At 39.9% G+C, this 21206-nt stretch overlaps 1 protein-coding gene across 7 annotated transcripts in view; it reads left to right on the forward strand.

Annotated features, from left to right (window-relative positions):
- LOC136424982 (uncharacterized) overlaps nt 1-21206 on the forward strand; it is a 90609-nt gene that overhangs the window by 43869 nt on the left and 25534 nt on the right. For 6 of the 7 annotated variants that reach the window (XM_066413654.1, XM_066413653.1, XM_066413650.1 and 3 more), the window contains 18 exons: nt 329-539; nt 1651-1848; nt 4885-5003; nt 5838-6005; nt 6645-6758; nt 8252-8368; nt 9227-9289; nt 9578-9814; nt 10817-11077; nt 11962-12207; nt 12821-13063; nt 13231-13416; nt 13779-13997; nt 14422-14631; nt 15029-15286; nt 16960-17178; nt 18255-18358; nt 18863-18955. In XM_066413654.1, coding sequence (XP_066269751.1) covers nt 329-539; nt 1651-1848; nt 4885-5003; nt 5838-6005; nt 6645-6758; nt 8252-8368; nt 9227-9289; nt 9578-9814; nt 10817-11077; nt 11962-12207; nt 12821-13063; nt 13231-13416; nt 13779-13997; nt 14422-14631; nt 15029-15286; nt 16960-17178; nt 18255-18358; nt 18863-18955 — 3266 coding nt within the window. The remainder of the gene's footprint in view (nt 1-328; nt 540-1650; nt 1849-4884; nt 5004-5837; nt 6006-6644; nt 6759-8251; nt 8369-9226; nt 9290-9577; nt 9815-10816; nt 11078-11961; nt 12208-12820; nt 13064-13230; nt 13417-13778; nt 13998-14421; nt 14632-15028; nt 15287-16959; nt 17179-18254; nt 18359-18862; nt 18956-21206) is intronic. The other variant, XM_066413651.1, reaches the window with a different exon arrangement.

Raw genomic sequence — 21206 nt, forward strand, 5'->3', positions numbered from 1 at the left:
TAACATCTAAATGATATGACTACCTTTTTTTCTATAGATAATGGAATATGATGGCGATTTAGATGTTTTAGATTCAAGATTGTAATCTGAATGAAGAACACCAAAACTGATCTGATATTACCTTAATTACTTTACTTGCACGAAACACGGGACAATATTGTTACATTGCATATCTAATTCTAACTTCTATTGTTCTATCATATCAAAGTACCAGTAATAAAATCACAACTATGATAGCGAACATATTATCTGAAACACTGGTGTTTTTGTTTGTTCTATGTTAGTACTTTAAATTCTAATAAGATATAACGTTTCTATAATTTTCTAGATGAAGACTCGCGGCCTTATCTGCTGTTCTCGTCAAGACAAAAAATCAGAAAACTGTACCCAGACAGCTCTGCTCCTCCAGAGGTCATGCAAACACCCGACATGGAGTCTGTTGTAGGTTTGGACTTCCATTGGCAAAAGGAGATGCTGTTCTATACAGATGTGCATACTAATGCTATCTACAGGATGTATTTCAACGACACAGAGAGAAGGTTTGTTTGTAATCCTTATTAGTCAATGGCCAGACCTCAAAATTTTACCTATCAGTACCACCAGAGGTGGCAAATTTTCCTTATGATTTTCAAAAAGTAGGATATCTGTGGTGTATATTTTGACAGGATAGCCGTCACAGGGTGGTGATTTTGACCCGGCTATCTGCCCTTGAACTTTGACCCCTACACGAGCCAAGCCCTTTAATACAATTATACAAAGGGGAGTGGCATTCTATAAAACATTAATATTTTTACATGAAACTTGGTGGGCTGATAGAGCATAAACCAGGGATTACAGAATAGTAGGTTTTATTTCAATATTTTAATCCTATGAAGAGTTAGTAGTCTTTGAAATATGATTTTTGGGAAAATTGTGGGTAAAAAATGTTTATATCATTTGACAAGGTAAATAGCAGCTATTGTCTTTCTATAAACTGTCACAATCGTTTTATGCACCTCCTGGCCTGGTTTCTCTATTCATTAAACTCATTCAGATAGCATGGATTACGTTCTAGGAAAGGGAAAAAACAGCTTTTATAACATCATAGAGTTCATCTACCTTCTTCTTGAGATCTAGAATGTGTGATGTCCTTATGATTAATATGAAACAAAGTACTAGGCTTCTGAACTCTTCTTTATGAGGGGATAAATAGGAATTATTCTTACCAATTTTAATGACGGTTGTTTGAATGTAATTTATAACGCACAAAGCACTATGCGAAAGGGTAAGAAGCAATATACGAAAACGTATGAATGTTATGGAAATGCACGAAACATTATGCAAAAACTATTAATCTAATGAGAACAAGTACCGTACTTTTATACAATCCAGCCATCCGTTGCACTGGTCATATGTCAAGACGTCATACACTGTCCAACATGGCGACCATGGAGCTCCAAAGTACATTGAATAAATGTCACACCATTGTTCAGGCACCTCAGTCATCATAAGTAATTTCTACCCGTTCTAACTTTTACCAGACCAACTTCACGATTAGATAGATATCTAAATAAAGAAAACAAGCATGCATCAAGAATAACTGTAACTTTAAGGTTGTTGCTTAGATCAACCTCCTTGCTTAGATTGTACATTCCCTCTTCCCTCTGACAGCGAGGTTGTGGTGGATGTTAATCTGGTCTCTCCGGAGGCTGTGGCTGTGGACTGGGTAGGAGACAACCTGTTTTGGACTGACTCGGGGACAGGAAAAGCTGTGATTGAAATGGCTAACCTAGACGGGTCCTACCGAAAAACGTTCCTTCGTGAAGGCCTAGAACGTCCCAGAGGACTGGCAGTGGATCCTGTCAATGGGTGAATATGTACATTGCACACATACAAAGAAGATCGAAATATGTTACCTCAAAGTGCTGTTTTTCGTGCGAAGTCATGTGGGCGTCCGCCGCCATGTTGGGGTCCCTATTTACATTTGAGTAAAACGCAGCTCAAATGATTTCAGACATTCAGAAGTATTTTGACATTCTGAAAGAACTGCTATGGCGTGACTCACTACTACTTCTATTTCTACTCCTCCTCCTCCTCCTACTACTACTACAAATACTACTACTACTACTTCTTCTTCTACTACTACTACTACTACTACTACTTCTACCACTACTACTTCTGCTACTACTACTATTACTACTACTACTACTACTACTACTACTACTACTCAGCAGGAATATCTCAAATCTTGCTGATAAAACACAATGATGCTGTTTGTTTGACCTACAATTTACTGAAATGCAAATTGCGATCCACAACAAGGCGGACACGTGCAGTCACTACCTTCATTCTAATTGATAGTCAAATCAAGATCGAATGAGTAACTATAATGTACGGATCAAGCAAAGGAACACATCAAAACGAAGGGCTGAGAAGAAACCTTGAATGTGACCCTCTGACACTTTGGCGTCTCTACTTTTTTATCTTGATCTTCGCTTCAAGTTAATCCTCATCCGGCAATATGGTTTTTACTCATTTTAACTATGAAAATGAGACAAATGAGTTTTTTTACACTCAAAACATTGCAAAAATATAGCTAATAGATTAATTGAACAAAATATCGACATAAATTACAAAAATAGCCAACAACAGAAAATATCGTTGTGATGAAATTTGACAGGTATAAGTATGTGTTTGTCTTGGTACCAGACTATTATGCATAGATAATACATTCTTTATTTTTCACATATATTCTAAAATTTCTGATTCAATAACATTATCATGCTATCAGCATGCCATTGTCAAATGAAATAACAGGGCACTGAACTGTTGGAACAAGGGGAGTATCGTAGACTTTTAAAGCAAAATGCGGGTTCTCATCAATGTCTGCATATATTAAGATAATGAGCATCAGTTATTGGCATAAGAACTTGTCAAAATATTCTCAATAAAGCCACACCAATTTAATTAGTTGGTTCTCGGAATCGCCGCTTCCGAAAATCGAAAATGAAAAAAAAATCGAAAATCATTTAAGTATATAGACTACCCTACAGTCCGAGTAAACTTTGATAGAGGGCTCTCTTTGAAGATTGTTACAAGCCAATCAAAACGCTGGAAATAGTCACTGACATAGAGGAGCCAATCAAAGACTTAAAGGAATGAGCTATGTAGTCTAGCCATCTTGGACATGTTGGAAGGAAGTAGGGAGCTGTCGGAAGTACGAACTTCAGAAGCCTGGAAGATTAAGCCATTGTTGAAGATTTTTTGCGATATAAATATCGTAGGAGAGAGACCACAAACTGCAGTGTCCATAATGGCAGTGGAGAGAAACAACACAGTTCGGTAACATTTGATTGTAAGGATCTTTTTGGAGAGCCAGAAATTTGGAACACATGTTGCAGTGGGAATAAATTTACGGGTGAAAAAAAAAATGGTCAGCGCTAGAAGAGGCCTAAGATTAAGTCAGCTCTACTCTTGGATCTTGTACAAATTGACCTAGCATTAATAATGACAGTGGGTTCTATAAAGATAGAACAGCGCTGAATAAAAGTCAGTTGGATGATTATGAGAATGAAACTTCCGTTGCCGTATACTTCTTTTGCTCATGGTTTTTAGATGAACAGAAACGTTTCGAGGCAAAATCATCCATACTTCTGGTAAAGATATTTTCTACTATGACCTATATATAGAAAATTTAAGTACATAATGACATGTGACAACCCATGCATGGTATACATTGGGAAATATATCAAAGAATGTCTAGACGTAAGAAACTCCTCCAATAATTGTAAAATCCCATTGTCATCCCATACTACTACACCATATTGTATAAGATAGACTAGTACATCATATTGTATAAGATAGACGGATTAGCCTAGTAGAATGTTATCTATGTACCAGTAATGCCATACTCTGTACCTTGTACAATTGTTGTGCAATAAAGTTATTATTATATATTTTCTGTTATAATACTGTCCCCTTATGATGTGTATAATAGCACATTAAAGATGGGTTAAGTTAAATTAATTATCTTGTTGTTTACTTTTTTCCAGTAGATACCACGCATTTTGTTGCTTTATATCAAGGAGGTTAAATCCTTGATTATGATGTATCTAGCTTTAAACAATTTCTTCTTGTTCAAAAAATGTTTAAATCATTGTGAAGGCCTAAGTGAAAATTTTTTATATAACGTTATGTGCCTGAAATCTTGTAATGACTAGGGGTAAATGCCGGTTTGGGTTATCATAAATCAGGTCCAATTCCAGTTCTATTCAGGCCCTCATGTTCAACTTCATCTCCGGAAAACTGAACCAACAGTTACAGAAAGAGACAAATGTGAATTATGGCTAATCTAGCTTGATTTAGGATTGCTTTTATAACCTTTTTTTTGGCAGATGACGTACTAGTAATACGATGTCTATACAGAATGTTCTAACGTTATATGTTTGTACTTCGTTCAGGTTTTTTGGACTCGGTTTTGGATTTTCAGGTATTTTGGACGTGGTTCTTGGATGTTGTACAGGTTTCGAATGAGATCCAGTGAACCGGTATCTACCCCTACACTAGACGTGTGTATTCATTTCCTGCCTTTCTTTTACACAGGTTCCCGGTTCCTCAGGCTTGATTCAGTAAAGCAAGTTTTTTTTCGCCCAGTCGCTTCATATTTTTCCTGAAAAAATCCGAGAACCAACAAATCAAATTTGTATGGCCTTTAAAATGATTGAATGAGTATATGTACACTCCTTATCGAAGAATCGACCAGAAATATGCTCATGAGCAAAACCACATACGGTCAGATACGTCGCAAAAATGTATCGGTCGGATGAGTGTTTTCTTTTCTAAATCAAATAATCAGTAGGTAAAATTTGTATGGATAAGTAAATTCTTAGTTCCATTTTTCTGCAGGTACCTGTTCTTCAGTGAGTGGGGAGAGGGGGCCAAGATAGAACGTGTCACTCTGGATGGGAAGGACAGGAAAGTTCTGGTCAGCTCTGATATAAGATGGCCCAATAGCATCGCCTTGGGTAACTGTCGTTTAACACACTTGTACATACAGAACATAGAAACAAATCTATTACATTGTTGCTCATTTCGACTGAATAATCCAGCAACATTGTAACTTAATGAAATGCCATAAAGACATAAGTCTTGGCGAAGTTTCAAGAGCAAGCCTAATAACACATCCGGTTCCAAAAATGCCAACTATTTCACAAGTACGCGAATGTGTTGTGAACACCACACCAGGAAAAGCTGTTGTTCCAGCTATGTCACCAGCGGACCATTCATAGCTCATGCCCGGAAAAAGGAGGTTAACCTCCTTGCCCGGAAGTAGGTCTCACGAGACATGCGTTCTAAATTTCGGACAGTGAGTGTAACCGAACAATGAAAGCAATACAGAAATTGCGTGAAAATACAGACGCCTTACTGGTTTTACAAATAGAATGGCATAATTAAAAGTGCTACGTTGCTACTTTTGTTACATGCATTAACATCAGCCCACCACGGCCATTGCAATCATTTTTCGGTGCCAACATTTTTACAATTAAAATTAAACCAAAAGGACACAAAGAAAGCGAATAAACTTTCTGAGAACGGAAGAGCAACACCATTTTCTGAATACGTGAGTGATTAGGTATCTAAGCAAAAGAGCCGTGCCAAGATAATAACTGACGCATGGCTCGAAGACATTTCATTTAGAAACATGACTTTCAACTATGTACCGAAGTCTTTGACTTAACATGTAGAGATAGTTTCAATGTGAACATAACGAACGCGAAGTTTTGTTGTTGTTATTGTTACCGTTGTACAACGTTAGGTACAAAAACAGGTATTGCGTACATGGCCTTTATATTTTTCAGATGTAGCACAAGGACGGTTATTTTGGACCGACTCTGGAATGGACAGAATCGAGTCTATAACCACAGATGGAAATAACAGGAAGAAGCTTGTGGAGATGGAACTGGCACCTCATTCATACGGCATCACAGTGTTTGAAGACAAGATTTTCTGGACGGACTGGAGGCTAAGTTAGTCCATATTTGCATCATTTTAACAGTTATAATAAGGCCGGTGTAGCCTAGTCATTATTGGTGATTACTGGTATCTTACTGGTAGGTTTTAAATGCTGTTTATTTGTATGCTCTTTATAGTACTCACGATTACTTTTGTTACTTAGGTGAAGCAATTTTGAATATGACACATATATTCAATACAATCTTTGATGTAACACTTTCGTTTCGAAGAGGAAGCAACGTCCAGTTTATTTGTGAAGTCCTCCAAAAGTATCTGAAAGAATCACTTACATTTATAAAGTATGACATTTGTTTCTGTATAAGCTCGTTCTCATTTAAATGTACATATTTTGTAACTACCGTTACCGTTAGATGTAAGACGTTCCTGACATTACGATATGTCACGTATAAGGCGCCAAACTGCCGTTTGTAAAAGCTAGAAAAGTCTTATGTCGTCATAAAAACGACAGTTTGTCACCTTATATGTGACATATCCTTATGTCAGGAACGTCTTACTTCATCGGTAACGGAAGTTACGAAATGTGTACATTTAGATAAGTGCAAACGTAAAACGCCTACTAGTGGTCAATTGACTAATGCAGCCAATCATAATTTCTCATTGTGAAATATTCGAAAGATGCATTTTATTTGCAGACGGTGTTTACAGTGCAGACAAGAGTACAGGCAGAAACCCGACCGTCGTCTATGAGCATGAGTCAGAAAGAAACATCTTTGATATCAAAATGGTGGACAAAGACAGGCAGCAAGGTAACACGTGTATAATATGTTGAGGTTGCAGACCACAGTATTTCGCCTATAGGGATTTACATGGTTAAGGACCCCAAAGGGAGAAGCTTCGACGTTGATAAAGGTTAGACATCGCTTCGACGCTTGAGAATTTATAGTAAGGTGCACAATAAGGGTACCAGATTTTAATTTGCTTGACTTCAAGGTTCAATCTACATGATATGTGAAAATGAGCTTAAATTTGCCGGTTCGTTCTCTTTTAAAAGCCACTTTGATATGACCCCCAGCGGACGTCACCGTACTGCAGCCGCCTCACAGTAGTCGGGCGGTAACAATATTCAGGTGCGAATCCAATCCAACCCGACAAACATCGTAATCCAACTCGTACAGTCTCAAAACTGACGTATTCCTCCACCATTCACCACAGTTTCAGCCTCGCTCACGTGCACAGAAGAAAAACTACGGCCTTTTCAAGCAATGCGACGCACTACTTTATACCCGAACTACCATTTCCAAGGGGTCGCCCTTTATTACTGTGTTTTGCGACCTTGTCATCCTCCCTGCGATCCGTCCTCGATGCGTTATGCTACGGTCTCATTTCCAAGCGGGGTTCGACCGGGCAGCTTGATGGAACGAAAAATATAATATAAACGACGGCAAACGTAACCATATATTGTGTATTTTCGTGGTGTGCATTTTTTTATTTTTCGTTTTTGCAAACAGCCCGGCCGGGCCCCGCTTTGGAAATGGCACCGTAGCACTTCTCTACCCATGCGTTAGGCAATCAGCTACTCACCCTCTAGTCGCTAGAGGGGAATCTACCAGCCAATCACGTTGCCTATAAGTATAATGGTTGTAGGTAGTGACGTGATTAGCTGTTAATTTTAAATCCAACAACAGTGGGTATGTGTCTTTTGAACGCAGTGAGAAGAATGAGTTGCAGGCCTCTCTTTGCTTGAGATTCAAAAGTGGTATGCTATAGGTGTAAGGGAATTTATCCTCAAGACTCGGATATTAATAATTATCGTATCGTTTTTAAGCTTCTTTTAGGTTGAGCCTCTCTGATACCTCATTGAACTGAAAAATGTGTGGTTGGAATTACGCTAGTACGGGTCATTCCTTCTTTTGTTTTTGCAAAACGTTATATTTTCGAAGAGTTGCTGCGATGTGACTCTATTCACAATATACATAAAGGACACTCTGGTTACATATGAAGAGAACACCACTTAAAGTCCCAAAGAAGAAAATCATTTGTATGTTAAAGAGTGTATAACAAAGCATCCCGCCAAATACATCCCATGTTCGATCTTTTGGGCTTTGGATCCCATACATATTCTTCTTATATACATGTAGCTTACTTGGAACTATACATGGGATTTGTATCTGATAGCCGGAAACTTTTTCTCCGGAAAAGTATTCTGCGGGATACGACCATTGGAGCGGGCAGTAGCGAAAATAGGATAGATTGGATTTGGAGGGTAACTCAGAGGCACTATTATTTTTATCTCTTACAGGAACAAGTCCCTGTGCTATCAACAATGGCGGATGTAGTCACTTCTGCCTCAACACACCGACTGGTCACACATGTGCCTGCCCTGACAGACCAAAGATCGACAGAAAGTACTGTAGAGGTATTGACCTATTCTGACTGTCCCGACTCCTTAAGTTAAGAGTAATAGGTATGATGATAACTGGCCACCACAATTAGCAGTTCAACCAATGAAATCATTGCAATTCGTAGTTCCATCATTGAGAGAGTGTCAGATATTTGCATTTCTATTTGTATTTTCGTCTCCATGTTTTGACGGAGGTTGGTAGGGATATACGATCGGCCGTTTGCTGGGATATGACGTTTTATGAAATTTCATTCATTTCATCCGTGAATGACTTCATCAGGTCGTGACTGAATAGCAAAGTCCCTTATTCACAACCACATATTTAACAAGAAACGTCGTTTCGATGACCATCTGTCATTTCTATCAGGGCAATTCTGACTTGTTTACTGAGCACTGAAGCTAGGACTGTTACTGCTTTACGTTGGTCCCAAACGTAAAGTGATTGTGACGTGCATAGATAATGCTACAGAAGATATCTATTATAGATAGATATCTAATTTTCTGGACTCCTTAATTAAGCGAATACATCTGTTTACCTGTCTGTCTATCGCCTTGTTAGCAGTAGCACCAAGCTTACGTGCACAGTAAACCAGTAAGAATTGCCCTGATGAAGATGACAGACGGTCATCGAAACGTCGGCTCATGTTGAATATGTGGTTGTGAATAAAGAACCTTGCCATTCAGTCAATCATTTTACATGTAAACATTTCTTTTTGCATGTATATAACAACATTTTTGTGTTTTTCATTCAATGTGACCCCCTTCAGTCAATGTTAGCTATGTTTTAATCTATGAGCTATGGTAAGAGTTGAATCTAGAGAATTTCATTATGGTCTAAATTTTCGATACCGACTTAATTGTGGTTGGATTTAGCTTCGGCAGGAAAATCTGGCTTGCAGCCAAGTCCAACTGAGGCACACCATCGGATGAATCGAAGTAAGGAATGATTTATATTGTATGAATTTGATTTACGCGCACATAAATCGCTAACTAATGTTTACTGAGACGATACCAACATGACGTTGTGCTGTCTATTTCTTTCTATATCGTAGTGAGCACTGTTATTACAGTAAGAATAGAGAAGTATGCCTGGGGTAATTAATATTGCTAATAAAATGTTATCCTTTGTACCAAGATGGCAGCAGATGTAACTGAAAAGCTACAACGTTTAACGTATGTTTCGACAATAGAACAGTACAAACAATTGTTTCTTTCTTGTGTAAGGCGACATGGCCAAGGTTGAGGGATACTCTCCTCGTCGTGGAGACTGCCCTGGGAACGACATCTGGTCCATTTACCGAGACAACACCTCATTGGAGAACTGTGCCGACCTGTGTACGAGTCACTCAGACTGTGTCAGCTTTATGTTCTACAATAACCACAGGTGCTACCCGAAGACGAAGACGTGTGCGGAAACTACCAAGACCAACCCAAGGGACGTGTTCTATGACAGAATCATCGGTACGTTGTTCAGTCAAATTGAGATAAGGAACGTATAAATTCAAGTGCGCAGACATTTCAGTTAGGGGTGGGTACCGGTACAGAACATTCGGGTCCGGTCAAGGCCCAGAGGGTCAGGTCAAGTTCCAGACCTGGACCTGTACCTGATTATAGTAGTGTAGCAGTACCTCTACTTGATTGCAAGTATATGCATGTGTCAGACAATAACGCCATGTCTGGAACATGGAATTTTTTAGGTTCGCACTGTCTTAAAATTAACTATAATCGCCTCGCCGTGTGTTGACTCATCCTTTAGGTGTTTCTAGATATAATTCACAGCTAACATCTTCGTAAAAGAGCAACCACGACTCGTTAAATCTGCTGTTTTCTATTTTCTTAGACCAGTGACATTATTATATTTTGTTATGTGACCGCCTGCTGGTAGTCTTGTACTGTGAATTTTCTAATCGGTCCAGAGTCCGGTCCACTGATTTTTTCCGGACCGTTTTTTTAGGACCGGTCCACACAAATATACCGGTTTTGTACCGGTACACGGTACCGGTACCCACCCCTAATTTCAGCCTTTTGTACCATCGTAGCCCTTCCAATTAGAGTGGTTCTAGTGGTGGATGAAATATTACTGCGCTTTATGGTACCAGTATTCAGCGGAAGGCACTGACCCGGCAAATTGCAATCCGCACATAATGTATACAAAAGATTGACATACACGCGCGCATTGATGTTTGCCAGTTGACAAAAATAAAGGCAATAACTTCTTTATCCTAACTGGATATACAGACAATACAATCAATGTCTTAAAATGGTACATGTACATTAAATGACAGCTATGTGGATGTGTTTTATTATGTAGAATTTGTGCCAATAAAAAACAGTGCCGTCATGATCAGGGTAAGGGTTTAGTATATTCACAAGCAGTGAATCAACTTTGTTAACTGTATGTAAGAGGAGAGAGAAATATGCATAACTATGTTAATATGTATTACAAGTTATTTCTGTCCATAGACGACGACCCATTGGAATGCCTTACAGACAGCGAAGGGACCACGTACCGCGGTAGGGTACGGTTAACCAAATCAGGACGCACGTGCCAGCGCTGGGACAGCTCATCTCCACACAAACACAAGTACCTACAGAAGTACCCGTACCATGGGCTGGAGGAGGACTTCTGTAGAAACCCAGATGGACGTCCAGATGCAGAGAGACCTTGGTGCTACACAACAGATCTACACGTGCGATGGGAATACTGTGACATTCCAGAATGCGGTAAGGATTTCTCAGCCCACTACATGTAAGGAAAAGATACACTGAGGAACGATGATGTATAGCCAATAACCAACAATATGAATGGTAGAGATATCTTCTGGCCATGATTATTATTATTGTTATTATCAGATTGCTTAATGTAGTTTGGTAAAGTATACAATTAAAACAAATTGCGGGGTATAATGAAACTCATATTTGGTGAAACGATAAACGATTGCCGACAATTAGATTGGACTCATCATATCATTCCGTCAATCTTAGTTATTTCCTACAGTTATCCTTAAATATCTAATGATTCTATGACGTCATATTATGCAGATAGAACACATGACACAGTAAAAACAGTGGATGATACGTTGCAGTAAGTCCCCCCCCCCAGTCTCTGTTCAGGTATGATTTTATAGCCCTGATGTAGATGTTGTATTTTTTAGCAAAGCTCCAGGAGCGAGCTTAATAGTATATTTTAGGCCCGTTTCACAAGAATTCGCAAAATTTACAAGAACCCGTCCGTGGACGCCACCTGTCACTCTATACCACGCAGGTCGATGACAGATGACTTACTTGCGTGGTGTCCGATTTCATACTTGTTCTTGGTTCCTACTTCTACTGTATTGGGAGCGTGTCAGGGAGTTACACGGAATCTAGTGTTCTTGGTTCGAAAAGGGTTTTTAACAGTTTATCTATTATCACAGAAATTCGTTAAACACTATGCCCCCTTCCAAAAAAACCTGGCCTGGTAGACGCCTTACTGACTTTGTTAATAAATATTATTATGGCAGAACTAAAGAGTGCTACGTTGGTATTTTCTTTACAGTGAATTAAGATCAAACCAGACACCTTTGCTATGGCAATTATGTTTAATTGCCACACTTAATGTTTTTCAGGCAACAGCTCAAGAGAGTGCATTGACGACTCCACGTACAATGGGAAAGTACAGGTTACATTATCAGGACGTACATGTCAGAGATGGGACAGTGAGACCCCACATGTCCCTAAGATCCGTTCACCTCTTCCAGGACTTAACGAGAACTACTGTAGGAACCTACCTGAACTTGGAGAGCACAACTGGCCTTGGTGTTACACCATCGACCCAGATATCCCTTGGGAATACTGCAGAATGGAATCTTGTGGTACGAATTAATTTATCCTGACAACAGAGGCAAAATTTTTTGCGCTCATAAAAATCTACTTATAACGAAGAATACTTCAAAATTCCAAACCAGCAACGAACAATTACCATCACACAAGTAATAATCAGCTATGAAAAACCCTGAAGTTAAATCAGGAACGCACAATTGCACACCTCCTGAGCAAATACTTTTCGGCTTCGTAACTCGAGTATAGTACATGTAGAAGGCGAACCTCGCTGTTTTATCATACTGTCGGGAGGTCTCCGGATCCTCACTTTAAATCTATGACCAAGGAGGTTAACCTCCTTGCTATGACTAGTACACATATTTCACATCACTTAGAGACGAGACTCGCCGTACCTATGTGCTAGAGTTGTTTTAGAACCAGTATTTCAGATTTGTGTTTTAAGGCCCGTTAGACTGTAATGCGTAATATCTTTCGACTTCTTTTATTTGTATACCTGCACTTAACCCGATAGGACATGGATGCACTATACAGGCTACCATTCATTCATGAATATTATGTATAAATCAAATCCATAGTACTCATACCTTTATGTTCAAGCCCAGAATAAAATTTAAGATGATATTACAAATTGTTGTATTTTCATAGTGACAGACGTTCTTGAGGCAGTTGGCGGTTATGCGCCTCGACATGGAGACTGCCCTGGGAACGACATCTGGTCGATTTACGAAGATTACGTCACGCTGGAGGAATGTGCTCAGATGTGCACGAATCATCCCGATTGCGTCAGTTTCATGTTCTACGACAACCATAGGTGTTACCCGAAGACAAAGACGTGTGCAGAAACTATCAAATCCAACCCAAGGAACGTGTTCTATGACAGAATTATTGGTAAGTACTGAACGGGAATGAATCGCTCAAATCAAATCTAATACAAGGGAAACAAAATTAAAATGCCAATAGGAAGTGTGAGATAATCGGTGATCGTCCAACTATATATTATGATACCATGTTAGCTGAATAGGAAATGTTGTAATAACACTCTACTTTTTTCACAGAAAAAGAGACAAAAAGAAAATGGCGAGAGGACTATCACTGCGGTTTCGGGTTTTCAGCGGAAGGATCTGATCCGGCAGAGTGTGATCCGCACTCTTGTTTCCCATGCTGCTCTGCGGCAGGCTGGTGCGGAAACACACCGGACCACTGTGACTGTCCCGAATGTACAGACTACCAGAAGGAATATGGTGGGTATGTCTGTCTTTTTGGGACTACTGCTTGGGTTGCACTTAGAAACTTATCATTAATAATATGTTACCTTATACCAAATAAGTTTTCATCTGTTCCACATAGCAGCTATCTTCCTGAAACGATATCATTCGTACATCTTTACCTACGGTACCCTTTGCAAAAAAAGCATCGACTTTTAATTCTGAAAAATTTCTTATTTTGTTTCGTGATTTGTAGATCTCAATCACATTTATCATAATTTATCAAGAGCACTTCGATGAAAAAAAACAAAAACATATCTCGTGGAAACCTGTCCAGTACATTGACCAAGATTGCGTTAAAAAAATTAAAAAGTCATAATCTATTTTCCCTTCTGAAGGTGTGGCACCAATCAAGTCAATAGCTCCTGGACCAGACGACAGTAGAAGATGGCGGGATGATTATCGCTGTGGGCCTGACTTCCCTGCACCAGGGGCGGACCCAGGAGAATGTGACCCCCATTCTTGTTTCCCATGCTGCTCAGCGGCAGGTCACTGTGGCAACATCGGGGTCGAACATTGTGACTGTCCCGGATGTGTGGACTACAGATATCACAACCGTAGGTATCTTTGAATTATGTACTGCAAATAGTAGCGAATGTGGACACATTATGATATACACAGAATGACATTGTTAAACTTTTCATAGTGGAAAAGGTGGTGTAATCGCACCATTTGTAACACAATATGTTTTGGCTTTCCAATTATAATCCACTGAAACGTGAGAGTAAATTTTGTCATGCTTCTGGAACTCCAAACTATGGAAAGGAAACATATGATATGCCCAGAATATAAATTGGAACCACACCATACATGCGAGTCCACATGTCATTTCCCAGGACAAGTGGTCTATATGACGTAGTCCTATGTTTATCTAAAGCCATCTTGCGGTGGCGTCATAAATACTCTAGATCTTGTCTCTTTGGCATGAAAGCTCTTTGTTTAAAAAGCACGTAACTTATATGTATCAAACTTACACGCCAGAGAACGGCAGCAGATGGCGTGATGACCTCCGCTGTGGTCCAGACTTCCCCGCTCCAGGTTCCGCCTCAGGAGAATGTGACCCCGTGTCCTTCACGCCCTGCTGCTCGCTTTCCGGCTTCTGTGGAAGCACAGAGGAACACTGCACGTGTGAAGGGTGCGTGGACTTCAGAACAGGCAGCGGAGTAAAGGAAGTGTCTCCCACCACAACAGGTGTGATAGAATCGACTTTGGTAGTTGAAGAAAAACATTGCAGATTGTATCATACTGACTGTATACAACGAACTTTGATAGACGGTGATTTTATATATTGATGATACTTTTTACGGGTGACTTAAGCGTTCTCATAGTGCAACGTTTTACCACTCTTTTTGGAAATGATGTGGCCATAGCATTCATTTTTTGACATTATGATTATGACATACTATTATTGATAAGTACGAAATGATTCTATACTTATAATAGAAACGGAGAGGTATTTGTTGTGATGATTTTATACCCTCCCAATGTCGCCAACTATCTCAACACAGTGATTGTCTTTTTAGGTGAATAAAGTCTTTTGAAGTATAATTACTTTTGTTTTACAAACAAAAACTGTTTCTTGCTATAGTTGAGCCACTAGAGTGCCTGACAGACAGCGAAGGTACATCCTACCGTGGTACAAGACAGTACACAAAATCAGGACTCACTTGCCAACGCTGGGATAGTACCTTTCCGCACGAGAACAAGTATTTTGAAAAGTATCCTAACCGTGGATTAGATGAGAACTTCTGTAGAAACCCAGACGGGCGTCCAGATGCTGAGAGGCCGTGGTGCTACACTATAGATCCAGATGTGAGATGGGAATACTGTGATATTCCAGTCTGCGGTAGCTACCATGCTTCTTGTTTTTTTACTTTAAATTTTATTCCGTTGGCAAATGTATACGCACCCTAAAATAGTAGTGCTTCATGAATACAGTCTTAGATAATCTCTTTTTGTTGTATTATACCTTAGCTATTATCAAATAGTGAAAGCTCTTCGTTTTGCACTTTCATTCTGCAACTGTCATATGTAATATCTTGTGCTTGCCAATTCGATTCAATTCTATTTAATTTTTTAAAATCAATAGCCGTGAAATATTGATACAGTGACTAATACTAGAGTTCCACGACCTCATACCTTCGCCAAATGATTGTAACCTTTATGACTGATGTATTAGGAGTGTTTCTCATCAATTATAAATCATACCAGTTGATTGTCTTAAAATACAACATGTCCAAAGTATGAGCTTACAAAATTATGAGCTCAACAAAGAAGGTTATGCTAATAGTTTTCATTAATTATCCAAATGAGGCCCTTATCAGCATAATTTGATTCAACGATGTTCACATTCACATAACGTCCCGATGCCAAAAAAAAGTATCAAATGTATGATATTGCCGTCATTTGCCAGTGTGGAATTAGAGAAGTTACTCATTAAGTATGCAAATAAGGCCCACATTAGCATATTTTCTATCTATAAACATTCCTCTCTTCCTCAGTTACAATTTGAATAGTCATATCATGGAGCAAAGCGGATTCTTAATGTTGCCTCATTAATTATGCAAATAAGAATCTGATTTGCATAATTATTGTCCAATCATACTAAGCATCACACAAGCTATCTACATACCAAAAATCATGACCATTCATCAAGACCATCTTGTTATAGTATTTCCTCATGAATTATGCAAATTAGGTCTTCATTTGCATAGTTCGTATCAATTAATATTTCTCTCTTCCTCAGTTACATATGACACATGTTTCAGAGTCCTATCATGGAATTTGGCGGATGTATAAACTTTCCTCATTAATTATGCAAATTAGATACTGATTTGCATAAGAAGTGTCTGATCATGTACATCATCACTCAAGCTATCTACCTACCAAAAATCATTACCATCCATCAAGCCCTTCTTGAGTTATTCCGTTTCAAAGTCAGACCCAAAACCTGCTCCTGCAGTTCCAAAAAAGCCCCTAGGGGACCCAAACCTATAGCACTTACTCTCTGTCCAAAGATCTATCTACCACTGAAAAATAAGTTCCATAGCATGTCCAGAACACGAGATATCAAAACAGGAAGTTCCGCTGCAGTACCGTAAGAAGCCGCTAGGGGGCCCAAAATCTAATCGTTTTTAGGTCTCATCGAAACCTACCAACATACCAAATATCAAAACAATCCATCAGGGCATTCTGGAGTTAAGCTGTGCCACTACAGACACACACACCCACAAACGCTACCCTCTGCATAACCTTCTCGGCGAAGGTAATAAATAGATAATTTCGAACTTGTTCATAAGCTGCATATAACCCTAGGCCCTGGCAGCTTATTAAATTTTCCAGTTTTTCGTACACGAACAAGTTGACAGTTCACGCTCTTCGCGGACAATCATACGTTTGTTTACGTGTAAATCTATCATTCAAATCGTAAGATGATTGTACTTCTAATAGCTTGTATCTAACCCTAGAAAGGCACGTTGGCTTTATTCCGTCAATCACTTAATTTTCTTGCATCTATAGAAGACGTTGATGCTACAGACTGTGAGTTGACTCTTGAAGAGCAAGCAGTTGGCTGTAAGGCGAGCGATAGTGCCCAGATTTGTAGCGGGCATGGTGAATGTGTCTGTGGGCAGTGCGAGTGCTGGCATTTCCTCCCAATTGCCAAGGAAAGGTATACTGGACAGTACTGTGAATGCGACAACCTGTCATGTGATCGGTACATGGGAGAAATTTGCGGAGGTACTATCTTTGCTTTTATCTTGTTCATCCTAGGCTTATAGTTTGATTTAGTACACGAATTAGACTTTTTTTTTGTAATCTGTTACTTTTATTTCTTCCCAATGCTTACATTGTGACCAATTTGGTTTTAAGATATACTTTAGGTTATTTGTGTCCAAAACTGTTTGACGTTACTTTTAAAATATCGGTTTGCTAACTTAAAGGAGTCCTAAACTCCAGAAGGCGGTGTTATTTTCCACTAGATTATGTATCAATGGATTTTAAAGAGTTCTGCTTGTGGCGAATTACACAAGGAGTGTTTTTTAAAACAATATGATACTCACTTAACCCGTACAGACCCTACCCATGTATTCCCTATGTGTAAACAAACATCTTTAACCGTGAATATTTTTGGCATAAATGAGGAGGGATAAGCACAATAAGAAGACCAATTGTTGATAAGATACAAAAGAACAAAAACAAGACGAGCTTTTCTTAACCACCCTGACATTCTTTTTGTAATCTAACTTTTGTCCGGCCTTGTCAGGCACATTGTAATAAGCCATAGGCTGAGGTTGTTTAATTTAAATTATCAGAAAATAGAGGGTCACCTGGGGAATTTGGTATAATACTGAATGCTTTTTGATGCACACGCAACTAGTGGGTACTTTATCGTATTCTGTAAAAAGTATTCATTTTTACTTCCTAAAATTATCATCTATTGGAATATAACTCCTCCCTCTGGACTTTAGGACTCTTTTAAAGGAAGAGTTACCGTGGCTCCTAATTAATGTAATAAAATTGTTCTGGCTTTTGGCTTTCAAAGCGACGTCATGATGCAGTTTATTCCCATAATTATAAACCATAATCGCCTTTTTTCTAAAAATGTTCAAATTTCAGTCTTTGAGAGAAAGTGTTATCGTAAGATCTAGCTTATATACCCTACCCCTTGATGTCATGATACAGTTTATTCACGATCACATGATTATTAACCATAATTGCCTTTTTTCCTGGAAATGTCAAAATTTCAGTCATTTAGAGAAAGTGTTATCGTAACATTTAGCCTATATACCCTCTCCGTGATGTTATTCCAACAGGGCATGGTGCGTGTCAATGTGGGCAGTGTGTCTGTGAAGAAGGCTGGACGGGTACGGCTTGTCAATGTAGTGAAAGTGTTGACAACTGTCTGTCGTCAAATGGGGTAAGGAATTATTAGAGTATCAAAAACCCTTTGTATACTAATATTCCTTACTTATAATACAAAGTAGCAATAAAATGTATAAACTAGCCACACTTGCTGTACATCATTGATTATTTAACTATGGGATTAATGATTTGACTATGATTATTCAGAGGAATCAGTTTAATATAGAAATAATAGGTACTTAGTCGCAATGAAATATTATATCCTTATTTCAACTTGTACTCACTTGCCTATCCTGCAACTTTTTTATGAATTTTTACGTATAGACGAAACTATAAGCGTATTTTCTCTAAAGTGTTGTGTAGCAAGAGTAATACAACGAATTATAGATGGGAGCTGTGATTTTTAACATTGTTTTGAAATGTTGTAAAATACCTTTTATATATCTCGTTCTGTAATCAATCAATGTACAATCAATATGATGGTAGATTTACAGTTGTTTGCACCATCTGCGTACAGTTCTAAATTCTGATTGTGTTTATTGAATTTGACATTTTCCAGTTAATCTGTAACAACCATGGCTTGTGCCAGTGTGGCGTCTGTAGATGTGATCCTTACAACATCTACTATGGACCACAGTGTGACGACTGTGCGGTAGGTAATCCAACCATACGCACTTTATACGCATGGACTTCTGTTAGCAATTACCGAGAGCCCAAGTCTACCATTTGCTCCTTAAGCGGGATTCTTGCGCCATTTTACGCCAATCGTCTCCAATTTGTACCCCTACTCTATTCCATAAGGATGGGGGGGGGGGGGGGGGTGTGCTCCTCTGGAGGTGTGGCTCTTCTCGAACAAGGGACCTCCATTTGGGGTCCTATCCGAGGTACGTCCCTAACCAAGGCTAGTACGCATTCACACCTAAGTGAAGCGAGGAAAGTCGCGTTAAGTGTCTTTTCTAAAGACACGACATCAGGGCATATCAGTGGTTTTGAACGCAAGGCCTCTTGGTTATGGGCGAAACACCCTACCGATTACGCCGCACGATGCCCCTTTGGAGCCGTAACGAGGAATGTGACAGTTCGGGCGCGTCATTTCGTCTCTAGATAATACCTAATCCATTTCTGCGAGTGTAATTGGCAAAATTTCATAGCGCAATTTGGCACGGTCAAAAGCATCTTCTGTTGAAACATTATAACGTTGAAAATGCTTATAAACTACATAATCGTCGGGTATTGAGTATCTATGTACATATCCAATACCAGTTAAACTTGCCAGTGCTTTGGTACACCCTCTGCTACCTTTCCCACCTGACAGGTCCGACGTCTGACTGCTAGGTGGCGCTACAATGGAAAGTATACAGTTTAGAACGTCACTAAACCCGTATTCCACCATAACGATATTTGACTGGAGATATATACCACCCTCCTGAAAGCAGAGCCCCTATCGCTCGATTCGTTGGCTCGCTCGCGTAAAGGCCCTGCTCTTTAGCCCCAGTAGACATGGTTCTGGCGCCGTCGCCACCAAAACAGCTTCAGCCAATCAGAGGGTTTGCTAAACCTCATCTAGAGCAAACGCGCAAAAGACGCTGGGAAGCTATCAAACAATCAGGTTACGTCTTACATGGTTACTTTAGGTTCAGCACAAATTGACCGCCAAATTGTGCCAAATAAGGATAGCTCATTTATTTTTCATGAGTAACTGTCAGTAACGTCGCCAGAACTGTGTCTACCGGGGCTAAAGAACAGGGCCCCTATGTGAGCGAGCGTTTAGAAGGGTGGGAGATACTGGAGATGAAGGAACCACGTCGCTCAAACTGCAGCACCACGGAGCAGTGTGAAGTAAAACATGTCAGTATTACCCCAATGTAGGTAGCCAGGCTGGCGATAAGATCAGTAGGTCTAAGTAAGTGACCAAAGTAGCAGAAGGACTACCAAAATATTGGCAGGTGATTGGTATTGGTTACGCCAAAAATAATTACTCAAGCAACTGGATAAGATTTTGATTGGTATTGGTTATTATCACATACTATATTAGGTAGATGGCGTCGACCAATCAGAAGCCTCCATTGCCCACAATAAGTGGTCTGTTATCACGCCATCATTATCGGCCTCCTTCCGTCTGAACAGACGATGGCACGCGCCCACTCCTGGAACAGGTTCTCCGGTGGCTGTGCAGTCCGATCTGCGAGTTTCAGTCCCTGCTGCAGCCCTCACAGATAAACGTTGTAGTGTGTTGAGCTGTTTGTGTCTTTTGTTTTTCTCTCTTTTCCTTTTGTAGTCTGTCACGATCCTCATCGGCCCTTTTCACCCCCGTTTTAACAGTGGATCTCCACAAGATGCGGCTTAGGGCGATGCTCTCCCAGGACTCAATGTCAATGTATGCTGCCCTAAAGTCCCTCTTACAGGCGTCCTTGTATCGCAGATGAGGGCGGCCCTTCTTCCGGGTTCCACACTCAAGTTGACCATACAGTAGGTCCTTTGGTATGCGGTCACGGTCCATGCGGCGTACATGGCCTAGCCATCTCAGGCGACGCTCACTGAGAATTGCGTACATACTCCTGGATCTTGACCTCCTGAGGACTTCGGAGTTTGTGACCCTGTCCATCCAGGTAATGCCCAGGATCCTTCGTAGGCACCTCATGTGGAAAGCGTTGAGTTTGGCTTCTTGTGCCGCCTAAGTTGTTCAGGTCTCGCTTCCATACAGAAGAGTGCCAAGTTTTCTTTATACTGATGGCATGGCATGCACTTGAAAAGCAATCCAGGAGGCGCTGAAGGCCTTGTTCTGAGTGACTAGCTAGTGCTGCTAGGAGCTCCCTCAGTAGGACACGGATTGTCTTGGTTTTTGCACGTAGGCGAGCCAGGTTGAATAGCTTGCCATCGTGACGGGTATGGATGTAGAAACC

Source organism: Branchiostoma lanceolatum, chromosome 19, assembly GCF_035083965.1.
Source record: "Branchiostoma lanceolatum isolate klBraLanc5 chromosome 19, klBraLanc5.hap2, whole genome shotgun sequence".
In the NCBI taxonomy this organism is placed as follows: Eukaryota; Metazoa; Chordata; class Leptocardii; order Amphioxiformes; family Branchiostomatidae; genus Branchiostoma; species Branchiostoma lanceolatum.